This window comes from Drosophila ananassae, chromosome 2L, assembly GCF_017639315.1.
Source record: "Drosophila ananassae strain 14024-0371.13 chromosome 2L, ASM1763931v2, whole genome shotgun sequence".
Taxonomy (NCBI): domain Eukaryota; kingdom Metazoa; phylum Arthropoda; class Insecta; order Diptera; family Drosophilidae; genus Drosophila; species Drosophila ananassae.
In genome coordinates, this window is record NC_057927.1 from 5,418,333 (window position 1) to 5,444,033 (window position 25,701).

At 45.1% G+C, this 25,701-nt stretch overlaps 1 protein-coding gene across 1 annotated transcript; it reads left to right on the forward strand.

Moving 5' to 3' along the window:
- On the forward strand, positions 1 to 25,425 carry LOC6500573 (homeotic protein Sex combs reduced). The gene is given in 3 exon segments (XM_001953468.4): positions 1 to 442; positions 7,604 to 8,583; positions 22,969 to 25,425. Coding segments are annotated over 2 exon segments (1,707 nt in total). The 5' UTR covers positions 1 to 442; positions 7,604 to 7,640; the 3' UTR covers positions 23,733 to 25,425.
- The last annotated feature ends 276 nt before the right edge of the window (positions 25,426 to 25,701 follow it).

Sequence of the window (25,701 nt, forward strand, 5' to 3'; positions counted from 1 at the left end):
GAGTCCCAGGGACGGACGGTGGTGCGACTGTGGCTCGCTTCTTGGCTCAAACGTGAATCGAACGTGGCGCACTTCAGTCGCCAAGCTGCGCGCTCGGTCTCTTCGCAAATCGCATCGCTCCTCAAAAAGATACAGATACGTGTTCGCAACCGCGAAGTTGTCGCTCCATGGCAAGCTTTTTGGCGTCGGCAAGGTGCAATGGTCTCCTCATAGCGGATACGATACCCACTAGCTCCTCTGCATAGGAGAGGATTAAGTTTTCCCCACAAAAATTTAACAGTGCTTACTAACTTGGAATAATTTGAAAGTGCGCTTTTTAAAGCAAATACAATCTATGGAAATACACAAATAATTTCAGTGAAGTGTTGTTAAATACAAACTGATTGATCAAAAACCTTATTCGCATCCCTGCGATTGGATTTCAAAAATCATAAATTTAAAGGTAAGACTAAGCAATATATTTCTGAAGGGACCTTAATATCTTTGAAGTTTTTTTAAGAAATTATAAATATGCAATAGGAAATTGGTGTTTAAAATAAAAAAGAAAGAAATTCCTTATACTTTTTTAAAGATTGAACATTTTTTGGCTTAAAAATGTATAAATAAATATTGGCGATATATAGGATTATAATTTTGTTTACTTTTGAATAGCATATTTTTGTCTAAAGCTCTTTCTCTATAAGTTTAAATCCATTATTTATGTTTTTTGAATTTAAAAAAATCGTCTTTTTACGAAACATATTTGTTTCTTTAAAGCTTAGACTATAAAACTTTAAGAAAACCCTCCAAAAATTCTTTTTAAATATCCAGGTTCAAATATCCTAAGACCCCTAAGCACTCACATAACTTTTCCTGTTTTGAATGACTCCGGACAAGTCCCAGGAATTCCGCTTTGGGAGCTCTAGGCCAAAACTGCTTTGTGATGGCCAAAAGTTCGGAGTTCGAATGTTTATGATTTTGTCTCCCATGGCATCGATCTCACACGGACAGTGTCGGTGAGAGCAATAAGAATTTTGAGCTTGTCGATTTCGAATTTCGAACTCGCGGCAAGCGATCTGACACGGACACGGGGACACACAGACAGTGTGTGTGTGTTTGAGAGCAATAAGAACTTGTTCGAAATGAGAGGACCATCTTTCGAAGTGGCACTCTTTCGAACTCACACGCACACGGGCCTGGGTATCCGTGAGATACAATTTGTGGCTACGAATTTCTGGTTTGGCGGTTGATACCAAAACGTTCTTCGCGCCCACAAAGGTAGCCCGTGGGGCTGTGGCAGCGGGTGCGAGTGAGATGGGGCAAACGGTGGCGCACACCCAGCTATCTCACTCGCACACTTCGAATTTTCTCGTTTTCCTCTTTTTACGCGAACACTGCACTTGGTCTTCGACATATAGCCCTACTTGCTCGTACTCGCAGATACAATTGGACAAGAGGCTAGGGAGCCGGGGTAGGCTGGGATGGGTAAGGGTGGGGGGTAATGGGCCAAGGGGTTGGGGAGGGGATGGAGGGGGCTGCGCGAGTGTGTGTGAGTGAGTGAGGCAGCGGGGCGAGTGAGTGTGTTTTTTATTGATGCTCAGATATTTGAATTATGCCCGAGCAGTCAAAGTGAGACATTGGCGCATCGAGCACGTATCCGCGGATACACCGGAATAAAAAACAAAAAACACTGAGCAACCGAAACTCAAATCAAACAATCCGCCACACAGCTGACCGCGTAGATACAAAGATACAGATACAAAGATACTGAGATACTGGTGCGATAACAGCGAACGATGGATGGACAGCAAAGTACTTGCATCGATACTCGCCTTGATGGACAGTCATAAATTCGGCGTGAAATTCGCGAAGATACTTTCTCAGCCATCCCGCAGATACTTATCGCGATCGCTGCTGCATCTGCCCAGTGTGACAAATTGTGTGCCGAGTTAGTGTCCCGAGTGTTTGTGTTCCTGTGTGCAACATTTGAAAAGCCGTCCAAATCTGTCACTTAGCCCTTTGCGGCCAATTACCGCTAAAGTCCATCCAAAACACTAGCCTTTTGGGTCATTTGGGTCAAGTGCAGGTAAAAGGTAAAAGCCAAACCCATTTGCCAGCAGGATGCCAGCGGATTAACTCTTCAGATATCCGGCTGGTTGCATAGATTTTGCCATTGTGATTGCCCAGAGGTCATTACAATTTGGCCGCCTAACGATTTTCGCAGTCGGATGAATACCAAGCTGCCGGCACAAGTGAAATTTGTGATTGTGCTGTGACCAGTCGAATAATTCGAATAATTCGAACTCAAACGAACTCACTTGCCAGGAGGTGAATGCCAAACGCCGTCGGCTAACTAAAATTGTGAGTAACTTGTTTAGTGGAAGAAAAAATAATAGTCGAGTCGGTCTGAGAAAGGATTTTGTTTGGTTTTAGTTTTTTCTTTTTATTTTTTTGTGGTTTTCGAAAAGTGTTTTTGAATTTAAAGGAAATATAAGTAATATTACAATTGCGAAGCCTATAACTTACATAAAGTACAAAAATTGGATATTGTTGTGAGTTAGTTTTTGAATAAAATATATGGTGATATTTCAAAAAGTATTAGTCCTTAAATGTATGTATACTTTATGGGGTATAATAGATATCAATAAATTTTAAAAATTTCGAAAGTACTTCATCCTAAACTATCTTAAATATTTTACTCAAATCTATTCTTCAGTAGATTTTGAAATTAAGAAAACCAACTTCATATGTACATAACTAAGGTACTAATACCTTAAATAGACTTAAGAGTCTGCCGTGGTTTCCTTGATAGCCCTCCGAACAAATGTAAATATATTCGTCTTGATAAATCAATAAAAGAAGGTCGAATTGCCCAAAAGCCAAACCCAAAATCCACTATGTATATTTTCTTATATTTGGCCATTGTTCTTGAGTTTCGTTGTGTGTTTTGGTAATTTTTCATTGGATTGCGTGTGCGGTATCAACGCAAGGAATTTTCACTTCATTAAAACGAAATGCAGCCGCTTTTGAAATAATTAAGAGGCACAAAGGCGAAATGTCACAGCGAATGAAAAATGCCTAACAAGCAGCGCATATAGACGAGAGGTTAATCCAGGCACATAACCCTATGTACTCGGCCATAGGTATGGAAAAAATAACGTAGGGATGAAGAAACCGACCATGTAGCATAGGCTTGGCCCGGCCCGGTCCGGGGAGCGAACTCACGCTGGCCAAGACGCCATGGGGCGACTGCAGGCCGAAACTGAAATTATGTAAAAATAAAAAGACGAAACCCACTCGCTTCGAGCTGAAGTAGTCAGGCGCAGTGGTCTGGAACTTCAGGGAATGACTTCGCCAATGACCGACTGACTGACGACGATGCTCCTGAGTCGAGTAGAGTCCCTTACATCCCGGCATGGCTTCGCATCCGCATATGTGCAGTAAGTGGAAGAAATTCCACTTGATGTAGGTCACTTTCATTTGCCTAGATCGCCGAGGGTGGGCCAAGATCAAAGAGCTGGTAGCCCCGATTGCATAATGTGGGCACAACACAGAGACAGTTCCCTCCAGAAAAGGCCGGGGAGTGGGCAAGTCCGAAGTTCGAGTGTCTTCTGCAGCGCCATAGTAATTTATGCCCGTCATCATTTCGCATTTGGCCTGCGCCTGGCGGGGACATTCATCATATCCTCCCAGCCCCGTCGCCATTCGCGCCACTCTCCCCTTGACATATCAACTCTACTTGTTCATATTTATAAATCAAAATCGCAAACACGCAAGCTACAAATTTGTGCTAAAGTCGTTGATCTATTGGCTCAAAAAAACGGCAGACACAATAATACCAGAATACAATAATTGCCAGAATAACGACCACCGAAAAAATTCCAAATGCGGAAAAATGAAGCTTCACATGCAAGCATTTTTAATTTATTTATGAGATTTTTCTGCAGATAGTTGATAGTTTAAACAAAATTATAAATTATACCCTTCAACTCGACTAATAGATTCATGTGCAACTTAATTATTAATTATTATTATTAATGGTTATTTGTACAATGAAATACTCCTTGAAAGGAACCTAATTTAGACATCATTTTGAAATCCCTATCAGTTGAAACAGGATCATCCTTGTTGCACAGTAGCTCTAACCATGAAACATTCTACAATTAAGATGTCCTTGACCAGAAGCAAGACCTCCCCGGCCATTACATAACAGATCGTAAATTATCACGGCCAAGATGAGATGACAAACTGAGCCGCAAATGGCTGCTGCTGTCTGGGAGGATCGGGATCGATGATTGGCTTGGGCTGGGAAAACAATTGAGGACTCATAAAAATTATGAGAGCCATGACAAACAAACAAACAAACCGCAAACAACAACTGTGACGAGGGTTGCCTTTGGAGGGAAAGAGACGCCTGCCCACAAAAAAGACACAAAAAGATGAAGAGGAATAATATTTATGACTATTTTTATGAGGTGCTTACAAATTTTTATGACTTTTTAATGGGTCCGCACTCGGTCTGTGGCCCTCCCTGTGATGGAGCAACAGAGATGGCAGCCGGAGTTTGCCAATGAGTGTGACTGCGCGTGCGCAAATACCTTTTATTTATGTTTTTGTGACTTTGTTTCCTTTCATTTTCATTTTATTTTTTTTTTGAGGGAGTTGTGAGCGTGCGTACCGCAGATTGAGGTTCTAGAGCGGCGTGTTTACATGCACACAGGCTACGCCCATGTTGACAACAAATATTAAAAATTATGATTTATGAACCGGGCTCGTTTGGCAACGAAAATCCGTAATGGTGACGACAAACGGCCGGGCGACATTCGTAGGAGAAGTAACTGCTTTGGGGGTTTTGTTCGTCTCATAATTAAGATGGTGGCCCCTCGACTGGTGACGCAGATGATGACGAAGATGGAGTGCTTAGAAATGGAAGACAGCTGAAAGGCGGCTTCGTTCAGAAACCGGTTGGTCTAGGCTTCGGATGGTACTAACAAAGAAAAGAAGTGCCTTCAGGTTAAATTAAATAAAGATTTACTACGAAAATAAATAACAAACAAATGCAAATTCGCCAATTATCGATTATGCAAAAGTTAATCATCTTAATCGCTCGAATGTCCAACCCCTAGCAGGAAAAAGTGAAACTCTGTGACCTCTGAGAAGTAACATCTTGGATAAGGTTCGAAAAGGAAACCCTTTTCAGCTGTCGCCCTGGAATATTTTCCCCAAATTGATTTATGGCACCACCAGACGCATGTGCAACTCAATTGCTGTTTATTTACTCTCACTCCGGCTCTGACCCTCCTCTTTTATTTCCCATTTTACCTGTAGCAATGCGACCGAAGAAAGAACTCCGGGGCACCGGGGAAAGTAAATTCGTTCTGCGGTTTAAGTATCGAGACAAAAAATAAATTTCACTCCCATTTGAAGGCATATTAAAATTGTTTATATAATAGAGGGACGAACAAAAGGAAAACCCAGTGTCAGTCCCAGTCCCCGTCCCGGATCGGCGATCCGATCGAGTCCAAAATGTCGCCGGGCCCCGAAAGAATTGCCATAATTTATGGCTTTCTTATGAGCTGGGCCGACGATCGCCAATCTAAGACGACGTCTGGTCCTCCCCCTCTCTTTTTCTCTTTTGTTGCCAGCGAAATTGGCTTTAAGTTTTTATTATTCATGGATTTAATTAACACCAATTGAACCGCTTGTCGCCTCAGCGCCAGCTCAAACTATTTGGAAACACTTTTCAAAATTCGTTTAATTTATGGCTCTGGCTTCCCCGACTTATTTTGAATTTTTAATTTGCCCTTAAGTGATCAGGAAGTCAACAGCAGAAGTGAGTATCTACATATTTGCTTCCTAAATTTTCTCAGCCATTGTTGGGTCTTATTACTTTTTAAATAAATTGCTGTTTTTCACCCAATCAATTTCCAACGCTTTCAATCGATACGACCTTAGGTTGTTCAAATATCTGCCAGTCAAAGGTTCAAAGTCAACCTGAGACGCTGATCCTATAATTTCGCAGATTCCGGCCTTGTTTGGCTAAAACACGGGCGCTTGCCTACGACTACTATATAATTCTCAGATGCCAGTTTGCCAGATCGAAGTGGTTTCCTCCAAAGCACCGTTACCACTGCCTTAAAGTCTATAATTGTAAGCGATCAAGGGAAGGAGGAGGTGGCCAACGGGGGAACACTGAGCCAAGTTTACAATATTTCCTTTAATTTGTATTTCTTTCTTTTCTTTTTTTGTGATTTCCCCGGGAACAGTGCTCATCAAATAAATCTCTGTCCAAAGTTGAGCATTTGCTCCTTGGGTTCTTGGCCAGTTTCGAGTGGAGGTTCGGCGTACGGCGTACGGCGTACGGCGTTTTAATTTAAGCCCGAGTTGAGAGCTCCTTTCGTTTGGCCAACATGCTAAAGGGTTAAATTGCCCACTGAATCAAAATTATTGGTTTCAAGCCACACAAAAAGGGCAAGCGCGGGGCACCCAGGGGGGGGGGGGCAGAGTTCGTTGCATTGTTTTTGGCCAGTGTTCTTGCTGTTTAGCTTTTTTTCGATATTTTCCTTTTTTTCGGCCATGTTCATGTGCATCGGAGGCCGCTTGGTCGCTTGGCCTCTTTTGCCATTTTGCCTTTTTGCACTTTTTCGGCTCTCGGGCGGTTTCGAAGCTCCTTACCTCTCCGTTGCGCCTCCTTTCCGGGGGGAGGGACGGTCCTGGGCTGGTTGGCTGTTGGCCCGGTCATTGCTTTTGTTTGCTATCTGCGCTGCGAAGAATACAAGTTTTTCCACCATTGAACAAACATGCCCAAGACTGTAATATCTGAGATGGCACAATCGAAGGGGCAACACATCGGGGGGAGTTGCAAGTTGCAAGTTGCCAGTTGCGAGCAAGTGCAGCCGCAGGAAGTTTTCGCCAAGTGTGTCCAGAAGAGTGGGCGGTCCCTCGGCATTCCTCGGTTCCAAAAGTTCCTATACATATCAAGTATCCACTCCGATGGCCCCGGCTGGGCTCAAATTGCATGCTTAGACGGGCCCAGCTCTTTCTCCCAGCGGAAGGCACAAAAAACACCGACTCTTTACCGTTCTAAAAGTAATAATAATAATAATAACCAAGTAGAAGCCAAGCGAGAGCCAGCGAAATTATCAGCGGGTAAGAAATTCGAGGGAGGAACCAATCAAGAAACCGTAGTCAGGTACTGTGGTCTGGGCTTCATTTTTTAGGGCTTGTTTCGAAGTAATACTCGAAGGAAAAGGGTCATCCTGATTATTTCTTGAAGTAATATTTCTTTAAGTATTTTTTAAAATATGATTCAAAACTTACAGTATCCAAAGACGTCTTCTGAACCACCACAAAAGTGGTAGGAAAGGCAGTATCCCCTTTCAAAGAAACTTCTTCGATACAATGTTGCTAATCTGTGAATCAGATCTCATTGCTGAAAGCAAAGTTCATTCTTCTTTGCTCTTTTCTTTTTCTTTTTCTGTTTCTTAATTTTATGGAATCTTAACTTTTGGAGAGCTTCTTTGTAAGAATTAATAACTAAATTATTGTGAAACCCCTGAATCCTATTGTAGATAGTTTGAAGTACTTCTTATGCTAAAGCTGTCCCTCCATCTCTCTTTCTCAGATTACACATCGAAAGAAATAGGACATCTGGCCCCACAATGGATCCCGACTGCTTTGCGATGTCCTCGTACCAGTTCGTCAACTCGCTGGCCTCCTGCTATCCCCAGCAGATGAATCCGCAGCAGAATCACCCAGGAGCGGGCAATTCGAGCGCCGGTGGAGGCGGTGGCGGCGGAGGAGGTGGAGGAGTGTCCGGTGGCGGGGCAAACGGTGGCCAGGGAAACGCGGGAGCGACCACGCCGGGAGCTAACGACTACTTCCCGGCAGCAGCTGCCTACACACCGAATCTGTACCCGAACACTCCGCAGGCACACTACGCGAATCAGGCGGCCTACGGCGGACAGGGAAACCCCGATATGGTGGACTACACACAACTGCAGCCACAGCGACTGCTCCTGCAGCAGCAGCAACAGCAACAGCAGCAGCACGCCCACGCAGCAGCTGCGGCAGTGCAGCAGCAACAACTCGCCCAGCAGCAACACCCGCAACAGCAGCAGCAGCAACAGCAGCAATCCAATCTAAGCTGCAAGTACGCCAATGATCCCTCCACGCCGGGCGGAGGCAGTGGCGGCGGCGGAGGTGGAGCTCTTCCCAGTAACAACAACAACAACAATGCCAACAGCAACAACAACAACAGCCAGTCACTGGCCAGTCCGCAGGATCTGTCCACGCGGGACATATCACCGAAGCTGTCGCCCAGTTCGGTGGTGGAGAGCGTGGCCCGGTCGCTGAACAAGGGCGTCCTGGGTGGCAGCTTGGCCGCAGCCGCTGCTGCCGCCAACTTGAACAACAACCACAGTGGCGGACCCGGCGGAGGTGGTCCGGGCAACGTCAACGTCCCCATGCACAGTCCGGGCGGCGGGGACTCCGACTCGGAGAGCGACAGCGGCAACGAGGCGGGCAGTAGCCAGAACAGCGGAAACGGCAAGAAGAATCCGCCGCAGATATATCCCTGGATGAAGCGAGTGCATCTCGGACAAAGTAAGTAGCCGAATAAATTAATCAATTTTGGACTAAGAAGAAGAATAGTGAATCGAAAAAAAGCCAAATAATAAGACTTGGTCTTCCGGCCCTGCTCTTGGGATAGAATTAGCTGGAAACCAACATCATAAATCAACATCCTCTGCAGATTAGCTCCACGAAACTCACCTCAATCGATACCTCATTCAGCTCCGGGGCTGGATTCATTGCCACTTCTGTGAGACACTTGGCTCACCCATTTGGGCCACAATGTTGCAACTTGCCAGCAATATTGGACAGCGGCACTGCTGCCGGCACTGAGTTGCTGGGCGAGTAGTGCCAAGTGCTTAGCACCAAATTGTCTGGCAAACTGTGCGCGCGGGGAATCTTGTCAAAATACATAAACAATAACAACATTTCCCTCGCACTTACGCTCTCTGATTTTTCTCCAGATTTACCGAGGGGGCGAGTGGCTGGAGGAGCGGCGCTGCGTGAAAAACTCGACCGCGAAAATCGTAGCGCGTGAAAATTGTAAACAAACGTGAGGCGATCCGATCCCGCAGCTAAGGCCGACTGACTCCCACAATAACTCATAATACCGATGCACACTCACAGATACAGATACACAGATACAAATTTAGCCGCCGAAGATACAGATACCGTGGCTTGATATAAATCTCAGCACCTCGCTCGGTTTATATTTAAATTGAACCGAACAAATTTTCATCCGAAATTTGTTGGGCTGGAAAATTGTGAACGAAAAATTGTTGAACGATTTTTCATCATGTCTCTGACGCGAACACAGATTTTTCTTTCTGCCACCCCCTCGACCAGGGGCCCTGCAAGTGGCTTCCCTTTTTCTTCTGACCCATTGACAGGGCAGCTCACGAATTGAAAAGAATTGGGATCCGTCGTAATCAAATTATTGGGGAGATACTTCATATCGGTGGCAGGTTGGAGGAGATTAATTGGGTTGCAAGTAGCTTGACATTTGCGCGCTCTTACCTGGCTGCAATCTCTGACTTGCTGGCTGCCTGGTTGGTCATCAACTCGTTTATTTATTATTTGAGAGAAAAAATAATTAAATATTTTTGTACACATAAATCGTTAGATTCGCGTTCTGGGAACTATTTTTTTGGGGGGCGACTTAGTCATAGTCTTCTTAGCCATCAATCAAATGCTTCGCTGCGCTCATTAGCCCATTGAAGTGCCACCCGGTGGCGGGGCAAGGCATTCGAAGAATTCGCAAACTGGCGAACTGGCCGCTGAAAAGGTTAATTGCCATGTGGAAAATTGCAATTTGCATTTCCATATTTGCATTTGCCTACTCGACTAGTCGAGTGGCACTTGACAACCCAAAATCACAACATGTCAGCCAATTAAAGAGTCGCTGAAATGCTGAATTTATAAATAGTCGAGCTGCCAACAAGTCAGCAGCAACCTCACGGATACATATTGATTAGCGACGGCGGTAGGGAACTCTGGTTGATTTTCCATTTCGATTTGGCAGCGTGTGTGTGGGGGAAACTCGTTCTCTGCTCGGTTCCAATCAATGGGGCACATTGTTATTATTTATGTATCTGTTACTCATGGCAGCCGGGGCAATAACAACAAGAGCGAGTATCTGTTATGCAAATTGCAGCAAGTGGAGGCTCGGAACAAATTGATTGCAGAGGGAGGATGGCTGGGCAAGACGGGATGTGGTGCAGTAATGAAGAACATGAACTTCGCCTGGAAGAGACATGAATGAAATGGTTCCACATACAAAAGACACACTCTGAGATACACTGTTGGCATAAGTTATGTATCTCACTTCACAGAGCACTGGCATCTTGGCATCCCTGTCTGGTATTGCCATTTTCCTTGAGTTTTCATGCATCGTCGAGATTTAATTACTTTCTTAATCATATTCGGTTGAGGGCAATGTGAAAGGCAGCCATCTATGCGACTATGTGTGTGTACTTTAGAGTATAATTATAGCTTTTATCTTTATCGAATATAGCTCAAACAATAGCTACTGTTGAAGTTGGTGCTTTATGATTAAATAGCACTCCCAAAAGTCAACAGCCCGGCTAGCCATTAAGCTGCACACCTTATCGTCCCAGAACACAACTCAATTTTCGACTGCAAATGTCTTTATTAGACATTTTTAGCCGGCTGTGGTCTCAGCGTGTGTTGGACTTTTTATAATTGCTCTCGAACTAAGAATCGCTATTAAAAAACGTTGTTGCAGGTGCCAAGCAGCGCCAAATGCCAATAATAAAGGGTAATCTGGAGGGAAGCATCGGAAACAGGCGCTGATTAAAGTCCAGTCAACAGCAACAGCAACAGCAGCAGCAGCAAAGGCAACAGCAACATCATGTTAACAATTATGCAAATTTCGAGTGCATGTTGCTCATGAAGCGGGAAGCAGCTCAGGAGAGGGATGGAGGAGTTGGGTTGGGGTATCGGTGGGAGGGAGTGGCAGGGAGCCAGGCTGATTGCATACAATCACGTCAAGTTGTTACTGTGGCAACCATTTTAAAATGTAAAGAAAAAACGCCAGCTCAAAACGCCATCTTCGCGACGAACAGCGAGCGCCGAGAACGATCTGAATTCTGCGAAACACTTTTCGCAAAGAGGGCTCCTTCGGCTCTTCAGCAAAAAAAAGAAAATAATAATAAAGAGCTGCTGGCATCAAGTATCCGCCAATACACACACCCGAACATAATGTGTAGCTGCATGTTTAGTTAATATCGCATGCAGTCTTGTGAAGTTGTTTGGCATTCAACGAAATTCATTCTCTAATTGACAAGACCAAAGCTGGCAGGGCTCCAAGCAGATCATCAAACGATGCAGCCATCAGATACAGATACAGATACACAGATACTACCTACTGATGATGTGGCCCGATGACTGGCAGACGGCACTTACGAAATGTCAAATGCCTATTAGACCTCTCCCACTTTCCCCTAAACAAATTGACAATTTGTTGATATTCCTTTCCGTACATACTATATACATTTTTATATTTTATTCAAGCGCACCATGCCGCTCCCTAATTAGAGATATTTATTTATATATGCAGTTTCTTGACTGTTTATTATATTTTGCCTCGAAAGCAAAGCCCCTAGCTTGGTCTTTGTTTAGTGGATAATTACTCCAGATTTGCATGTTGGTTTGGCAGATTAAATTGCCATAAATTGCACATAATTCCCATAATTACCAAATAACGTGCCAAAAATGGTACCTTACCTAGGCTCTTGAAACAGAAGCTGTCCTTAAAATATGAAAACAGGGGAACATATCTTGACCAGAAGAAAGCACTGCCAGCTAAAAGTCTATTTTCTAGATCTAAATTGCAAATATGTAGAGCTTTGTTTCCCTTTGCCGATCGTGCCGTTCAACCCGAAGGCTTCGGCCGGCCACTCGATGGCGCAGATGCCAGGATGTTACACAAAATTAATAGTTCGCAAACGAGTTGAATGCCAGATACAAGATACGCCACGGTCGCTGCAAGGCAACAGAATTTAGGTGTATGCACTCAGAGAAATTCTTAGGACTAGGTTGTTACTACAGGCCCTACTTTTAGTAGATTAGTATTTGGGAAAAAACGATAGAAATGTGTAGCTTATGATTGAAATATAATTTCATAAAATAATTTAGGAATCAAGAGATTTTTTTTATATTTTTCTAAAGTGCATCTGAGACTGGGGTTGGGCTCTGCATCTCGCGAACGGTCTTCTACGGGTTCTGGGGTGTCGCTGTCTGCTGGTGGACCTGCTGTTGCAGCTTCGGCTCCCGCCGCCATGCTGATTTTGCGCCTGCCCCCTGCCTGCCCCGCCCATGGCAAGAAATATCAGCAGACAAGTCCACAGAAATGGAGGACCAGAGGACCAGAGCCAGGAAGGAAAACGCGCCCGAATGCCGGGCTGCCCAATTACATTTTCATTAACTTGGAACACGACTTTTCAAATAGCTACGTTTAATCATAATGATTGTTATTATTTTTATTTTTCGGTGCTCTTCGATGCACCTCGGAGTTCTAAGGTCCCATCGAAAATGATTTTTATAATGCCCACCGCGCGAGGTGAATGCAAAATGCCGGGCCATAAACGCAAGGTGCTGAAAGTGCAGTAGAACATAAATTTATTTCACTGCTCCGCCAGCTCGAAGATGACGAAGATGATGGCCCAAGCCGTCCCAAGCCGGGGCCTATTATTAGCCAACTCTGGGGTATTCTGGGGCTCTGCTAATGGGATCCTGTACCACAACATAAAAAAAAAGCAGAAGTGCCCGGCGAATTGTTTCGCACCAAGCGTAACTTTTTGGCACACGAAACGCATAATAACTTTTACTTGGTGATTGTTCTTAATGAATTCCGCGTCCCATTCATTCCCGGGGGACGCTAAACGAACTCGTCACTCTGCTTGAATTGAAATTCATTCGGCTTCAAGTGCCCAGAAGATAGGGGCCCTGAGACGGGACAGCGTACTCCTCTGATAATTGAAATTAGCTGCTCATTAGGCGGCTAGACCCAGCCCAGATATCGCCCCCCGGATAATCTTGGTCGGTTTGTAGGTCAACTGTAGTGCACTTCTATATATACAGTGTCTGCCTTAAAAATATCACTCATCGTATAGCCCAAATCAGCCGGTGAAGGAAACGTTTTTAAAGCGTCTTCAACTCGACACTCACAAAAAGATGAATGATGGCCCAGAGAGCTCGTTGTTTATGAAGCGCTCTGGTCCATTGATGGCTTCAAGTGGCGGTCGGGCACATTTTGGCCAAAGTTAATAAAAGCGCATAAAAGCGCCCAGAAGGCGAGGTAGCGAACGGAAAGATACACTAACAATGGAGCGATACGGAACAAAGACAACAATATTTAAAGAGCCAACAATGGCGCCACTAATGACTGATGATGTGCCAGCGCTGATAGATGCAAGCGGCTTGCGAATCGCCCGCAGATACAGATACAGATACAGATACAAATACAGATGCAGCTATGGCTACTGATACAGATCTAGATACATATTCATATCTTGGAGCTGGGGGTGGAGCAGGAAGAGCCATTCCGCTCTGGTACGACATTCTAATGCACTTGCTCTGCACTTCCAGATTGTTTACTCTTTCCCCATTGTTTAGAGAGCTTATGCTTGAACAGTATCTGACGGATACGCACTGGCTTTCCGGCTTTTCGCTCTGCATCGGTCCGAGAGTGAAATGGAAGAGGGGAGGAAATTAAATTGCGAATCAAGCAAAGTAATTGCGATTTGAATGGTGAAAAAGTGCGGGCCATAAATCCAACCGAGTGTCACGGCAGCGCTGCAATGCGAATTTATCAAATTCAGTCGTAAATTGGCGCACATCTGCAGATTGCCACGGATCCCCAAGCCCCTCATCCGACTCCAGATTTAGTTACAGCTCCAGTATCCACTTCTCACCCAGTTACGGGTTGCCCCTTTATTCCTTGGTCAGTTTCCCCGAGATACGCATAGAATATTAATCTCTTTGCGCATTAACTTAAATGAAATGACGCAATGGCGATAAGCTTGCTAAGCACAGTGGTTTAAAAATGGGGAAAAAATGCTTAAAATATAAACTGAAAAGGTGATTTAAATATTCATTTAAGATTATTATTAATCGCAAGCCCTTAACTTAGCTAGTGATTAGTAAAAATGTTTTATTTGGGAACCACTTTCCCAATTTTCCTTCATCCTATCCCCACTGTACAGGCAACAGGCTAAGGATAAAGTGAAACCTGGTCGAAGCCGCAGACCTTGGGAGCTGGGCGGCAAACAAAACCGAACTTAAACGAAAACCATCACAAATCGCATACAATTCCAGATGAAATTGTGAATTATTAATGCAGGCGGCAAAACTATTTGGTTGAGTAGACAAACCCACAAGACAGCCGGGGTTTTGGGCCGCCCCTGCCCCAGTCCCAGCCACAGCCCCAGCTTTAGCTTCAGTCCTACCCAACCTCCACGTGGCCCCCGCCCACTCCGGAGTATCCTCAACCCAACGTGTGCACCGCCTCCTCCATGAAAATTGAGTTACACGCGTGGTCCGTACAGCTAGCTGTGTGTGTGAGTGTGTATCTGGCAGATACATATGTATCTGCTGTCTGCGAGTACGTGCAGCACTGGCTTACATTTTGCAGATTAAAACCAAGCTGCCCGACATGCCACCTGAAGCCAATTCGATTTAAATGTCTGGCACTTCCACGTCGCTTTTCCTGGCCATATTTTCTATCACGCCGGGAACTGGGGCTCTCTTCCTGTTTATGGCGTGCTAAAATCGCCAGGGTTCAAGGGTCACCTGCAGGTCTGCCCTGTGGCCGTGTGTGTCTTCAAGAGTGTGGTGTGTGTGTGTGTGTGTGTATTGTCTCCCTTTGGCAGTGACAGCTCCAATGCAATGGCAACAATTGCAATTTGTTGGCAACGTTCTGCCCTTGGGCCCAGGACAACTCTGACTCTTTGGCCGGACTGGCTTACTTTCAATTGGCTCTGAGACACAGAGAAAAAAATACAACTCACTCTTTAGTACTTTAGATATTAATTTATGATAGGTTTTCATGATTTTTTCTCGGCGTGCAACCAGAGATACAGATACATTGGCTGCACTTCGCGGTTCATTAAAAGGCGGGCGGTGGCTTCCAGCTCCCAGGCCCAGATCCGAGCTCCAGCTCCATTTTCAGCTTTCGGGCTCTTACAGCAAGTCGCTCCCCACTGACGACAGCAAATTTGCACATTGCTCGCCAGCCACAAAAAAAAAATAAAAAAATAAAGTAAAAGGGGGCGAGCGGTCTGGGGTCTGGGGGAAGCGAGTCGAAATAAAAAGATTTTTAAAGACACCTTTGTAGCAAGTTTTGAAAACTTGTTCCGCACCCTGACTTCACCATCACCATCTCCATCTTCATCACCTCAGCCTCCGTAGCCGAGTCGCTGCTTCGGCTTTTAATTTTGTTGCTTTTGTTGCTTTTCGTTTTTTTTTCGCATATGGGGTTTTTTCTCGTGTTCACATCTCCTCTGACATGTTGCCCGGGCAGCCATGTTGAATACTTTTGTTTTCTAAAAACGAGGCTTACAAATACATCTTTTTTCATTATTTCTCCGAGGCAAATTTCAAGTTAATTTGGCCAAAACGACTATGTATTTTATTTCCATTTAATTAGCTAGGTATTTGTCCGCCCGAAACCGGTAGAGGAGAGTGTGCAGCCTGCAGCCTTTCGATTCTCGAATCTTGGCGCACATTTAATGAATGGCGAAACTTTGCAGCTTAAAGACCAAAATTCATATAATCCGTACAGCTCTATTAGCCGTAATTTGAATATTCTGGCTCTGCCTGATTAATGACCTTCAAGTGGAGTGGCTAATGGTTTATGTAGAACACTTAATCTCGGCCCCGTTGACCTGGGTTAACTAGAATGCATCAATTTAATCTCGGGCTGGAGTCGCGGTTATGCAACCCACAGTCAATCGGATAACTGCATTTAAATGCATCATAAAAATCGCATCAACTAGCGAATTAAATGCCAACTGGGAGGGGATATTGTATTCAAATGCAAATTGCTGTCAGCCGCATATCTGATGGATCGCAAATGAATTGCCCAGCCTCCGCCGCGTAAGAAATATGAAAGATAATTGAACCTAACGCCATTGACAGTAGCCCTCCCCGTCTCTGCTCCCCGACATCCGCACTTTGCATTAATAAAGAATTCATCACAATTACAACAATTGCCACAGGATGCAATTTACAAAGGAAATTATTAATGGAAAGTCAATGAGTGCGACGAGAGTAAATCAAAATCGCGAAAAAAAAAGCATTCTTCAACGTGCCCGTGATTGATTGCTGATTCTGATGGCTGGACCTGGTCCCGGGACCCGGGACTCCACACTGAACCTGGTCCAGGACCAGGTCCTGTGGTCATCATCAGCGCCAGTCAAAGACCCCGGGCAGTTAATCATGGGGCCTGCGGAAAATGAGCGAGAACTCCAGAAGCCAGACAACGACAATGCCGCATTTTGTAGCGCGTTCATTCAACTGCAGACGACAGGACACTCATTAAAAATGGGTGCAACGGTGCTGGGTATCGAGAACCGGTATGGGGGTAGTCTCTTTTTAAGGTCTTTACACGGCTGGGGAGGTGGAGGGTGAGCAGAAGCAGCCTGGAAACCGAAAAACTGGTTTCCACCGCAGCTACCCGACTAATTTATGTGCGCATGCGCGACGCTCGCTCCCTACTCGGGAGCCCCATAATTAACTGAGGTAGTCATTTTGGATTCGAACATGAACACACACCTATCGCCGCGTATTCTTCGTACATACACACACAGCATCTTCTGGCCGGGAGAGAACTCTTTAAATCAGAGATAAACGATAATTATCTGAGCGAAAATGCGCGCATAAATAATTTGCAAGAAGTCACATTAAAATTGTATCTAAAAGATACGCCTGGCCAGATAACCGCATCTGACCGCTGTCCGTCGGTCAGCTCTCGTGTAAGTTTCTGTCTGTCGCTGCTGCCTGTTTGGTTTTCATTTGGGGACCCTGGGAGCCTGCGACGCGCCATTAAAAATTAAAAGCTCATTAATTATGCAGATAATTCATTTATTATATTTTCAACACAATACCAACAGCCACGGCAGCTACAAGCGGCATAATTTGTTATCCGGCTCATTATGCCAGCGGAGGATTGGAGGATTGAAGGATGGAGTGCTGTTTCTCGAAGTGAAAACAATTATGGCCAACTCCTCCGCGCGGAAAGCTCTCCAAGGGTTGATTGTCTATGGCCGAGGAAAATGAAATGGAAATGGAAAAGGAAAAGGTTCAGGGGTTGGACGGGGGCGTCACGTGTCTCCCGGGGGCGTTTGCTTAACTTAATCCCCGAAAAGCACTTAAGACCCGAGCGTCCAATCAACAGGTTGATTTCAAAAAGTGGCAGGGGCTACTTAATTGGAATGATTGGTTTGCTTAAGGAACATGGAGTGGAAATTAAATGAAAGGATTGGCTTATAAGAGAGTCATTAAAAGAGTCAAAGGTTAAAGTTTTGGTAATAGGATAGACCGAAAAAAATCTTATATTATTTCTTGGGTAGTCACTAAGTTAGTTAGTTTATAATACTCACACATTTCTTGATTATTCGACCGGAGTTCATCTCTTTTTATGTAAATTCCTTTTCATTTGTGGGCAACCGGAAACCATATGCCACTCCATCTGGCCAGGGGTTCGCCGAAACCCTCTGGTTGTACCCCCCGCAACACCTTCGGGACTGGGATCGTTCAATTTGCCAGCGGACCGCATCAGCTGTTGCCCCAAGTCGGGAATTAGAGCTTTGTGCCACATGATGTCATTTCACTCGAGTGGAGAAAAGTGGGGAAAAAAATGCTCGGAGCTCGAAGTCCGGGGCTCAGTGTTTTAGAGCATTGTGTTGGCTGTCGGACTGACGAAACTGAATGTGTTCGTGCTGACAAGAAACACGGAATATAAATTGAAAAATGCTTTAAAGCGAAATAATCAATTTACTTCTTGACATAATTTCCATTTTTCACGAAACCAGGCAAAAGGCAACCACGCGAATGCCCAAAAAACACACCAGAGTGGGGGGTGGGACAAGGCCACGCACAATTCGCACCACAAAACAAAATAACTCGAAAAGTTCCAGGTCCTCCAGCCAATTTCTGGCTGCATCCCATTTCTTGAAGTGTTTTTAATATTCCTGCCATTTGACCACCATCCTGCGACTGCAACGCTTCCTTTATTTGAATCGTGATTAATGATCAAGCTCGATTCGAGGACTTCCCGTTCCTTTTCAGGGGATGCGAGCGACAAATAATCCCGGACTGCCGAGTGGCAGACAGTAGTTGTGACTACGATTTAATAGCGCTTTAATGGTCTGCGGACATCGATGGACCCCAAAACACCTGTTGTCCAGCGCGTGTTATGGTTCTGTTAAGGGGGAGGGAGTGGAGGCCATGGTAACACTTTCATTATCACAAATGTCACATCATTTGTCGCATGCCCCCTAAAATAATACACATGGACACACTGGCACTCGGGCACACCGGGGAAAGACTTCGGAAAAGAACCCCCGACAGCATCATTTATCACCTAAGGAATGCAGCACACACCGCGACAGAGACAGCACCGTCGAGATGGATAGAGAGGGAGATACACGTTCAGATAGCACTGTGGCCGCATATTTGATTAATTTTCTTTTTCCGAAAGAAATTAACCCGCGCGCACATGTCCCCCAGGCGACCCCTGTGGCGGCCCTTTTGACTCCTCCAGCCCGAAAATCCGAGTCCCATACCATCCCATCCTATATCCCGATCCGATCCGATCGTTTCTCAAGGCCCAAGATTTATTTCTTCCAGCAGACCTCAAGCGTGGCACCTCTCGCTCTCTGTCTGATTTATTTCTGGAAATGTGTTCGCATCCGAAACTTATTTGAGGGAATTTTAGTTTTCAGGCAGCCCCATCACTATTCCCCAATCACTTGATATACATTTAATTAGTTCAGTTTGCGACAAAACATTTTTCGCTACGGATGAATAATGATCCGCGCTTGGAATTCTGACATTGATAATGATTTTCGGTTAAACGACTCATTAGCCGCCGGCCAGTGCCAGTGCCAGTAAGTAGCCATCGGAAGTGCGTTGATTTATGGACTTTTCATTTCACATCACCTGACTCATGCTTGTTGCAGCATTTCGCTGTAAAAGTGCAACAAGTTCAAAGTTGTTTTTTCCCGATAAGATCAAAACTCGTACCGCCAGATGATCGTGCGCCCCCTTTGCTCCGCGTAGAAGTCGCCCATTCCAGGGATCTTGGGATGGAGTGGAGTCTCTCTGGTGCCGCACACGTTGCTGATTACGATGACGATGTTCCGTCGTTTCAACTCTTTTTTTCTGGTTGTGTTTCTTGCTGACCAGACGCCAGACCGTTGACAAATGACCACTACAAGTGTTTGTGACAAGCCGCAAGTATCTTTTTGTCGCGTTTTTTCTATTTGCGCCGCCGAGGCAGCAAACAGAAAACAATTAAACTCCGTCACAAGATACTGGTGTCTGACCTACGCCAAAGGTTTTCAGCTTAACTTTGAACCTGCCATCCAAGATCGAGGCGAGTCCGAGTCCGAGTCCGAGTATGCTAATCTCGTGTCAATCACAAGACGTAACATCCAAGCGAACATCCGCGGGCCAGACAGACAATGGCCCGGCCGATTTGAATTGCAGAATCGATTCCGCTGACACGGAGATCGAAGCGGCGAGCTGCACTAATAAATTCTGAATCAGATTTTTGCATGCAGGCCAAAATGGGATGCACCGAAAAATTTCAAATTTCAACTGATATGTTAAGCGGCTGTCAGCCAGTGCTCTTTTAGCCCGGCACACTTGACGTCATCTTGAGTGAAATGCAAATGAAATGGCCAGCACAGTGGTTAGTACAAAGACTACATACTCTTCCTAAATCACATGCTCCTACTTTGGGGGCGATTTAAAAAGGGTATATCACAAAACCAACAGACCCACACTAGCAAATTCCTCATTCTTGGGGCGTTCTGTCTTGAAAATATGTGTACGATATATGCTTGTAGATGCAAAATCCAATATGTCTATATAGTATTTCATAAATGCCCAGACACAGACAAAGATACAGACCGATCCGAGCACTGGCATCCCATCCCATCCCATCCCATTGAAGTGGCAGTGGCAGGGAAATGGGAACAAACTTGTAAAACGCTTCGAATGTTCGCTCATTGGCGCTGTCAAGAGGCATGCCCCTGTTGCCCCGTGCCCCATCCCGACGCCCTCTTGCTGCCCCCCCCGCCTGGCAAGTGATATAAGCACAAGTGATATGACATGCCAGGTGCCGTGGGATGAGGAGGCTGATGTTGCTGAGATGCTTATGCTGATTCTCTGCCCTGTCAACTCATTGGGGCTTTTGCTCTGCTTCTTCTGCGCTACTTACTCGCATGTAGTTAACCAAAATATAAAAAAAACCAAAAAAAATACACTCAAAAGTCTAAAGAGAAGGGCTAACAGAGACCGCAGTGTTGACACTTGGCTGAGGCCCCAACGGGTTGCGGATGTGTGCTGATCTTTAGTCGGAAATCAAACCAAAACTGAGTGGGAATTAGCTGGTGATCATGAGATGCTTATGAAGTGGAGATCTCCCTTGGAGGCAGAGGATCCCCAGTGATGATCTGATTTAGACATAATAAGCAATTAATAAGCAAATAAACTTGCCAGAAGGGATAGCCGGAATATTCTGAGAAGCCATTTAAGAGGCCATGGTGTGTAGTTCTTTAATAATTTCGCGAAAAGCAGCTCAAGCAAGATCATCCCTAATATCTCGCAGATACCCAAAACGCATCCCAGAGATACATTTCGCAATGCTGTTGCTCTGGCAGCCGCCTCCCTTCGCACCTCCCTTGAGTGGTGTAAACAAATTGCAACATATGACAGCGGCATTTGACAATTGTAAATGGTCGATGGGAATGCAAGTGCTCGGCATGTCTTTTGTTGTCTCCTCGCCAGCAGCCGGCACTCACTTGATTTGCCGAGAAAATAAAAAACTCTGAGAAAAAAGATACATGAAGATGTCTGTGACCCCGGAGGGAAAACCTAGCCACGGGAAATATTGATTTGGTCGGGGCCTGGACAAGGTCATGATCCGAGCTTATCAAATAGTAAAGGCACTCAGAAATGTCTGCACATCATACATCAGTCCGGAAGTGGAGTCTGACCCTTTGCTGTCTGCCAAGTTTCGGGGAAAAGTTTTCAGCCAAAAGAAACAGAAACCCCCGCTCTAATGGCCAGCTAAAAATATTAGTTGCAATATCAAATTTGATGGCCCAACTGCAGTGGGGCAGAACGAAATGGGTCAAGAGCCCGAGCCTGAGCCGGAGCCGGAGCCAGGATTAGTGCAATTCAATTTGTTGCCACAACAGTTGGCCATTCCACCCGTCTCTCTCTCTCCATCTCACCCTGATCCGCATGACTGATGAAGCCGATGGCCGTTGTCTGGTTACTGTCTGCCCGCTGTTTACTTGGTCATTAGTCTGAGCCCATTCAGGATGGCAGCCAGCCAGGGAAGTGCAGGAGCTTTTGATGTTGGCGCTTTCCCGCACACACCCAGACACACATGCAGTGTGTATAGATACTTGAGCTTGCCACACACAAATTCGCCTTAATTAAATGAGCGGTAATTAATTTCAACTTTAATCAGAAATTCCATTTAGATTTTCGCCGCTGATTGATGTGGCCTGACATCTTCCGCCAACGTCACATCGACGACATTTTAAAACTAAACCACGAGGGCAGCGGAAAACTTTCGGAAATGTGAGTGGGCGGATAGGGCAGAAAGATAGACGCTATTTCGAGTGGGGCAGATAGTTTTTGTTTAAATATTTAAAGTCGAATACTTCGATAGTCAAGGGTACGATGATAATAGTTACGTTTCTGGGCATTAATAAAACTGAAGCCCCCAATCTATTTAGCAAATGGGACATGACCCATATAGAGTCAGTGGAACTTGGAACCGGGCGGACCAACAACAGTCCCCCAAAAATAAAGTCAGCGGTTGCCGTCTATCACATTGACTGACTGCCACACATTTCGCAGATATAAATACCATAGATCCAATATCTATTTGCCGAACGGCCTCAGCCCAACTCTTTGGCTTGTATCGTATGGCCTGGTATTGGATTGGAAAGCCAAAAACAAACCGGGCGGGCCAATTGAGTTGGCCGTAATAACACGCCACGGTAAATGGCTTTTAAAAGTCTACTTTGCCGTAGCACGCCCCCTCATTACGAACGACGCGCTTTGAACGCCCTCGTGAAAAAAAGCGAAGAAGAAAAGTATAAGAAAAGTTTTCGGGGGCGAGCTGCAGGGAACGGGAAATTGTCATTATCTACCGCGAAGTCAGATACAAAGATACAACCGGGGTGCCTGGAAGATAGTTTCGGCAAGCGACAAACATCTGTCTGGGCGATTCCCTTGCCAGGAGCTCCCATTCCCAGTTTTTTTGTGGCAAAGCCCAATGCAAAGTTTTCGACTTTTTCGGGTACTTCCAAATGGCGGTTTGACACGTCATATTTATGAAATGCGCAACGTTGCAGAAAATCACAAAATAAATGAGAAAATTAACTGCCTTGGAGCGGTGGCAGTGCCGAGGAGTAATGGAGTGATGGGGTGCCAAGTTTTGTCCACTTGAACGTTCGAGGATTGCTTAGAAACGCCTTTTAGAAAGCAATAATATTTCTGCATTAGAATAATGGGGTGATACCAGGCCCCGAAACGATGGTGAGATGATAACGGCTAGACATCAATTTTTATTGTAATTCTCCGATTTATTAAAAATTTTCTCTCCAAGGGAGCACTTTACTAATTTGAATTCCTATTTCCTTCTTGCAGGTACTGTGAACGCCAATGGCGAGACGAAACGACAACGGACCTCATACACCCGCTACCAGACCCTGGAGCTGGAGAAGGAGTTCCACTTCAACCGCTACCTGACCCGCCGCCGCAGGATCGAGATCGCCCACGCGCTCTGCCTCACGGAGCGGCAGATCAAGATCTGGTTCCAGAACCGGCGCATGAAGTGGAAGAAGGAACACAAGATGGCCTCGATGAACATCGTGCCGTATCACATGGGTCCCTACGGACACCCCTACCACCAGTTCGATATCCATCCGTCACAGTTCGCGCACCTGAGCGCATAGGACGCGTGGCACTTTTCGGGTACTGGTTAGAGACTCAATCAGTTGTATCAGGAACCATATCAGACGGCGGCGGCGGCCTCGGCGGCCAGCGGCTACCAGTCGCAGGACGGCAGTGCGGGGGCAGTGGCAGTGGCGGGAGGAGGATCTGGGCTGGGAGTGCCCAATGGGGGCAGCAGCAACGGCACCGGCAGCGGTCCGAACTCCCTGTTCGCCTCAACAGCCGGCAGCTCACAAGCTCCTCCCGACTGCATCAAGTATCCGCAGGAGTTCTGATCTCAGGTTATTATCAGGCAGCAGCAGCAGCAACAGCAGCATCTGCCGCAGCAGCCGGAGCAGGATAATCCCGCCCAGGATCAGCGGCTGGAGCAGTTGCTGGAGTCGGACTGTGAGCCCGACCCGGAGCTGCAGATGGAGTTCAAGGCGGACATTGTCGGCTGCAACTTGTTCTGCTGCTGAGGTTGTCCTTCTGCCCATGCCACGCCTCCTGCCTGCGCCTGCCGCCCATCGCTTCCCGCCTGCCGCCGCCCGTCGATCAACCAACATCCAGTGATGTTTCTTGTTTGCAACTGATTCGTGTTAAGCTAAGAAACGAGCTGTATTCCTACGGCCCGTTTGGGTTTATGATACTGGAGATGGATCCGCGGGCAATCGCAACCGTTCCCAGACCCGGCTTGAGCTTGGCTCTTGGGGAATTCCAGCCACTCAGACGACAAACATCCTTTCACATCGAAACAGCATGAATCTAGCAAACTCTAATGTCATTTGCAAGTGATGTTTAGGCATATCAAAGCGCATTCATATCAATATCCAATGTTGATATGATTTTAATCAGATTCATGGTATTTGGATGTGGGGGCATTTTAGAATGTCAATTAGTTGTGGTCCTTGCGAGTGCCCGGGGATCCCTTCAGTATGATGAGCCTCTTTCTCTAAGCAGTATTCGAAAAGCTGGTAGTTAGTAAGCCTAGCATAATTTTAGCCCTAAGCTGCACAGATGAACAGACAATGCTGTCGAGTTGAACAAAACTAATATCTGCAATAATTTCAAAGTGATTTCTAATTAACATTAGTTCTTCGTTTAATCCACCATCCCAGTACCCCTACCCCCAGACCTTTATCCTGCCCCTCCAGGGAGTCCTAAAGAGTGTACTTAATTCCTAGCTAGTAGAGATCCTAACTCTAGTTAACCACATAAGGCTTTGTTTAGTTTGTAAATAGCAGAGCGCCCCGGTCCCGGGGATCGCGTTTTTATGTTTGTGTTTCGTTTTGGAGAGAAATTTTCGAAAATTATCGGTAGCTGTTCAATTTTATTTGTGTGTTTGCGTTTGTGTTGTTGAAAGTGCTCTAGCAGCTTGAAAAATGCTTTACTAATTTTTATTGAATCGAAAATCAATTGTTTTTAATTACCCTTGAAATTGAATAACAAATTCGGAAGCTAAACAGGAAGTAAAATATTGTATGTCAAATTTAGCATAGAACTTGCAACAATTAATCAGGATTTTCTTTAGAGCAGACCATACATATGTCCCTCCCACTTAATTTATTCAATGGCCTCTCAACAATGTCTGTAAATTGTCGGAAAAAGATCGGAAGTTAATCGATACACTAAGCCAACGAAATTTGATTAAAGCGATAATTGTTAAAGCCTAAAGCTAAAGGAAGCCCATAACCGTAATGTAAAGTAATTATTTATGCTGTACTTTTCGCTAAGCTAAGGTTAGTGCATTCTAGAACTATCGGTAGTCTATGTGAACCTAGCTCGTAAGCTTAAATTATGTATATCGAATTAGCAAGACAAATTTTAGTGAAAACAAATCAGATTAAGAAAGGGCAATGCGAAACGAACAAACCAATTGAAATGAGAGAATCAAACGAGAAATTACCTAGCACAAATTAATTAATAGTATTTTGTTTCCCATTTTGTATATTTGTTCAGCGTTTCTTTATACCTTTAAATGCAATTTGTTCAATGATATTTGTCGAGAACCCCATGAAATGATTTCAACGCTCGATCGTAATGCAATACACCATCTGTAGTTTTGGGTTAAGGGGGCCCCCACCTGTCAGCCAGGGCGCCGCGCCGGTGGGGGCAAAAAGTTTAACTGCATTCCATGTAAAAATAAACTTACGCAACTAATTTTTAATGAAATTCGCATGTACATGTATGTATTACCTTAATCTGGGTTCAATTGCAAATGCAAAGGCAATGTTAATGCAACAAAAATGGAATCAAAATCGAAAAACGAATGAAACTTCAACTATAAAAACCACAAAAACCATAAAAATATAAATAAAACAAAAACAAAACAAGTATGTAAACATGTATGAATATGGCATAAAAAAATAAAAACTATTTTAAAATGTACTGGATCTTTGTTTAAATCGGGTTTTTAATGCAAGGGGAAGGATAATTGTTTTGAGAACA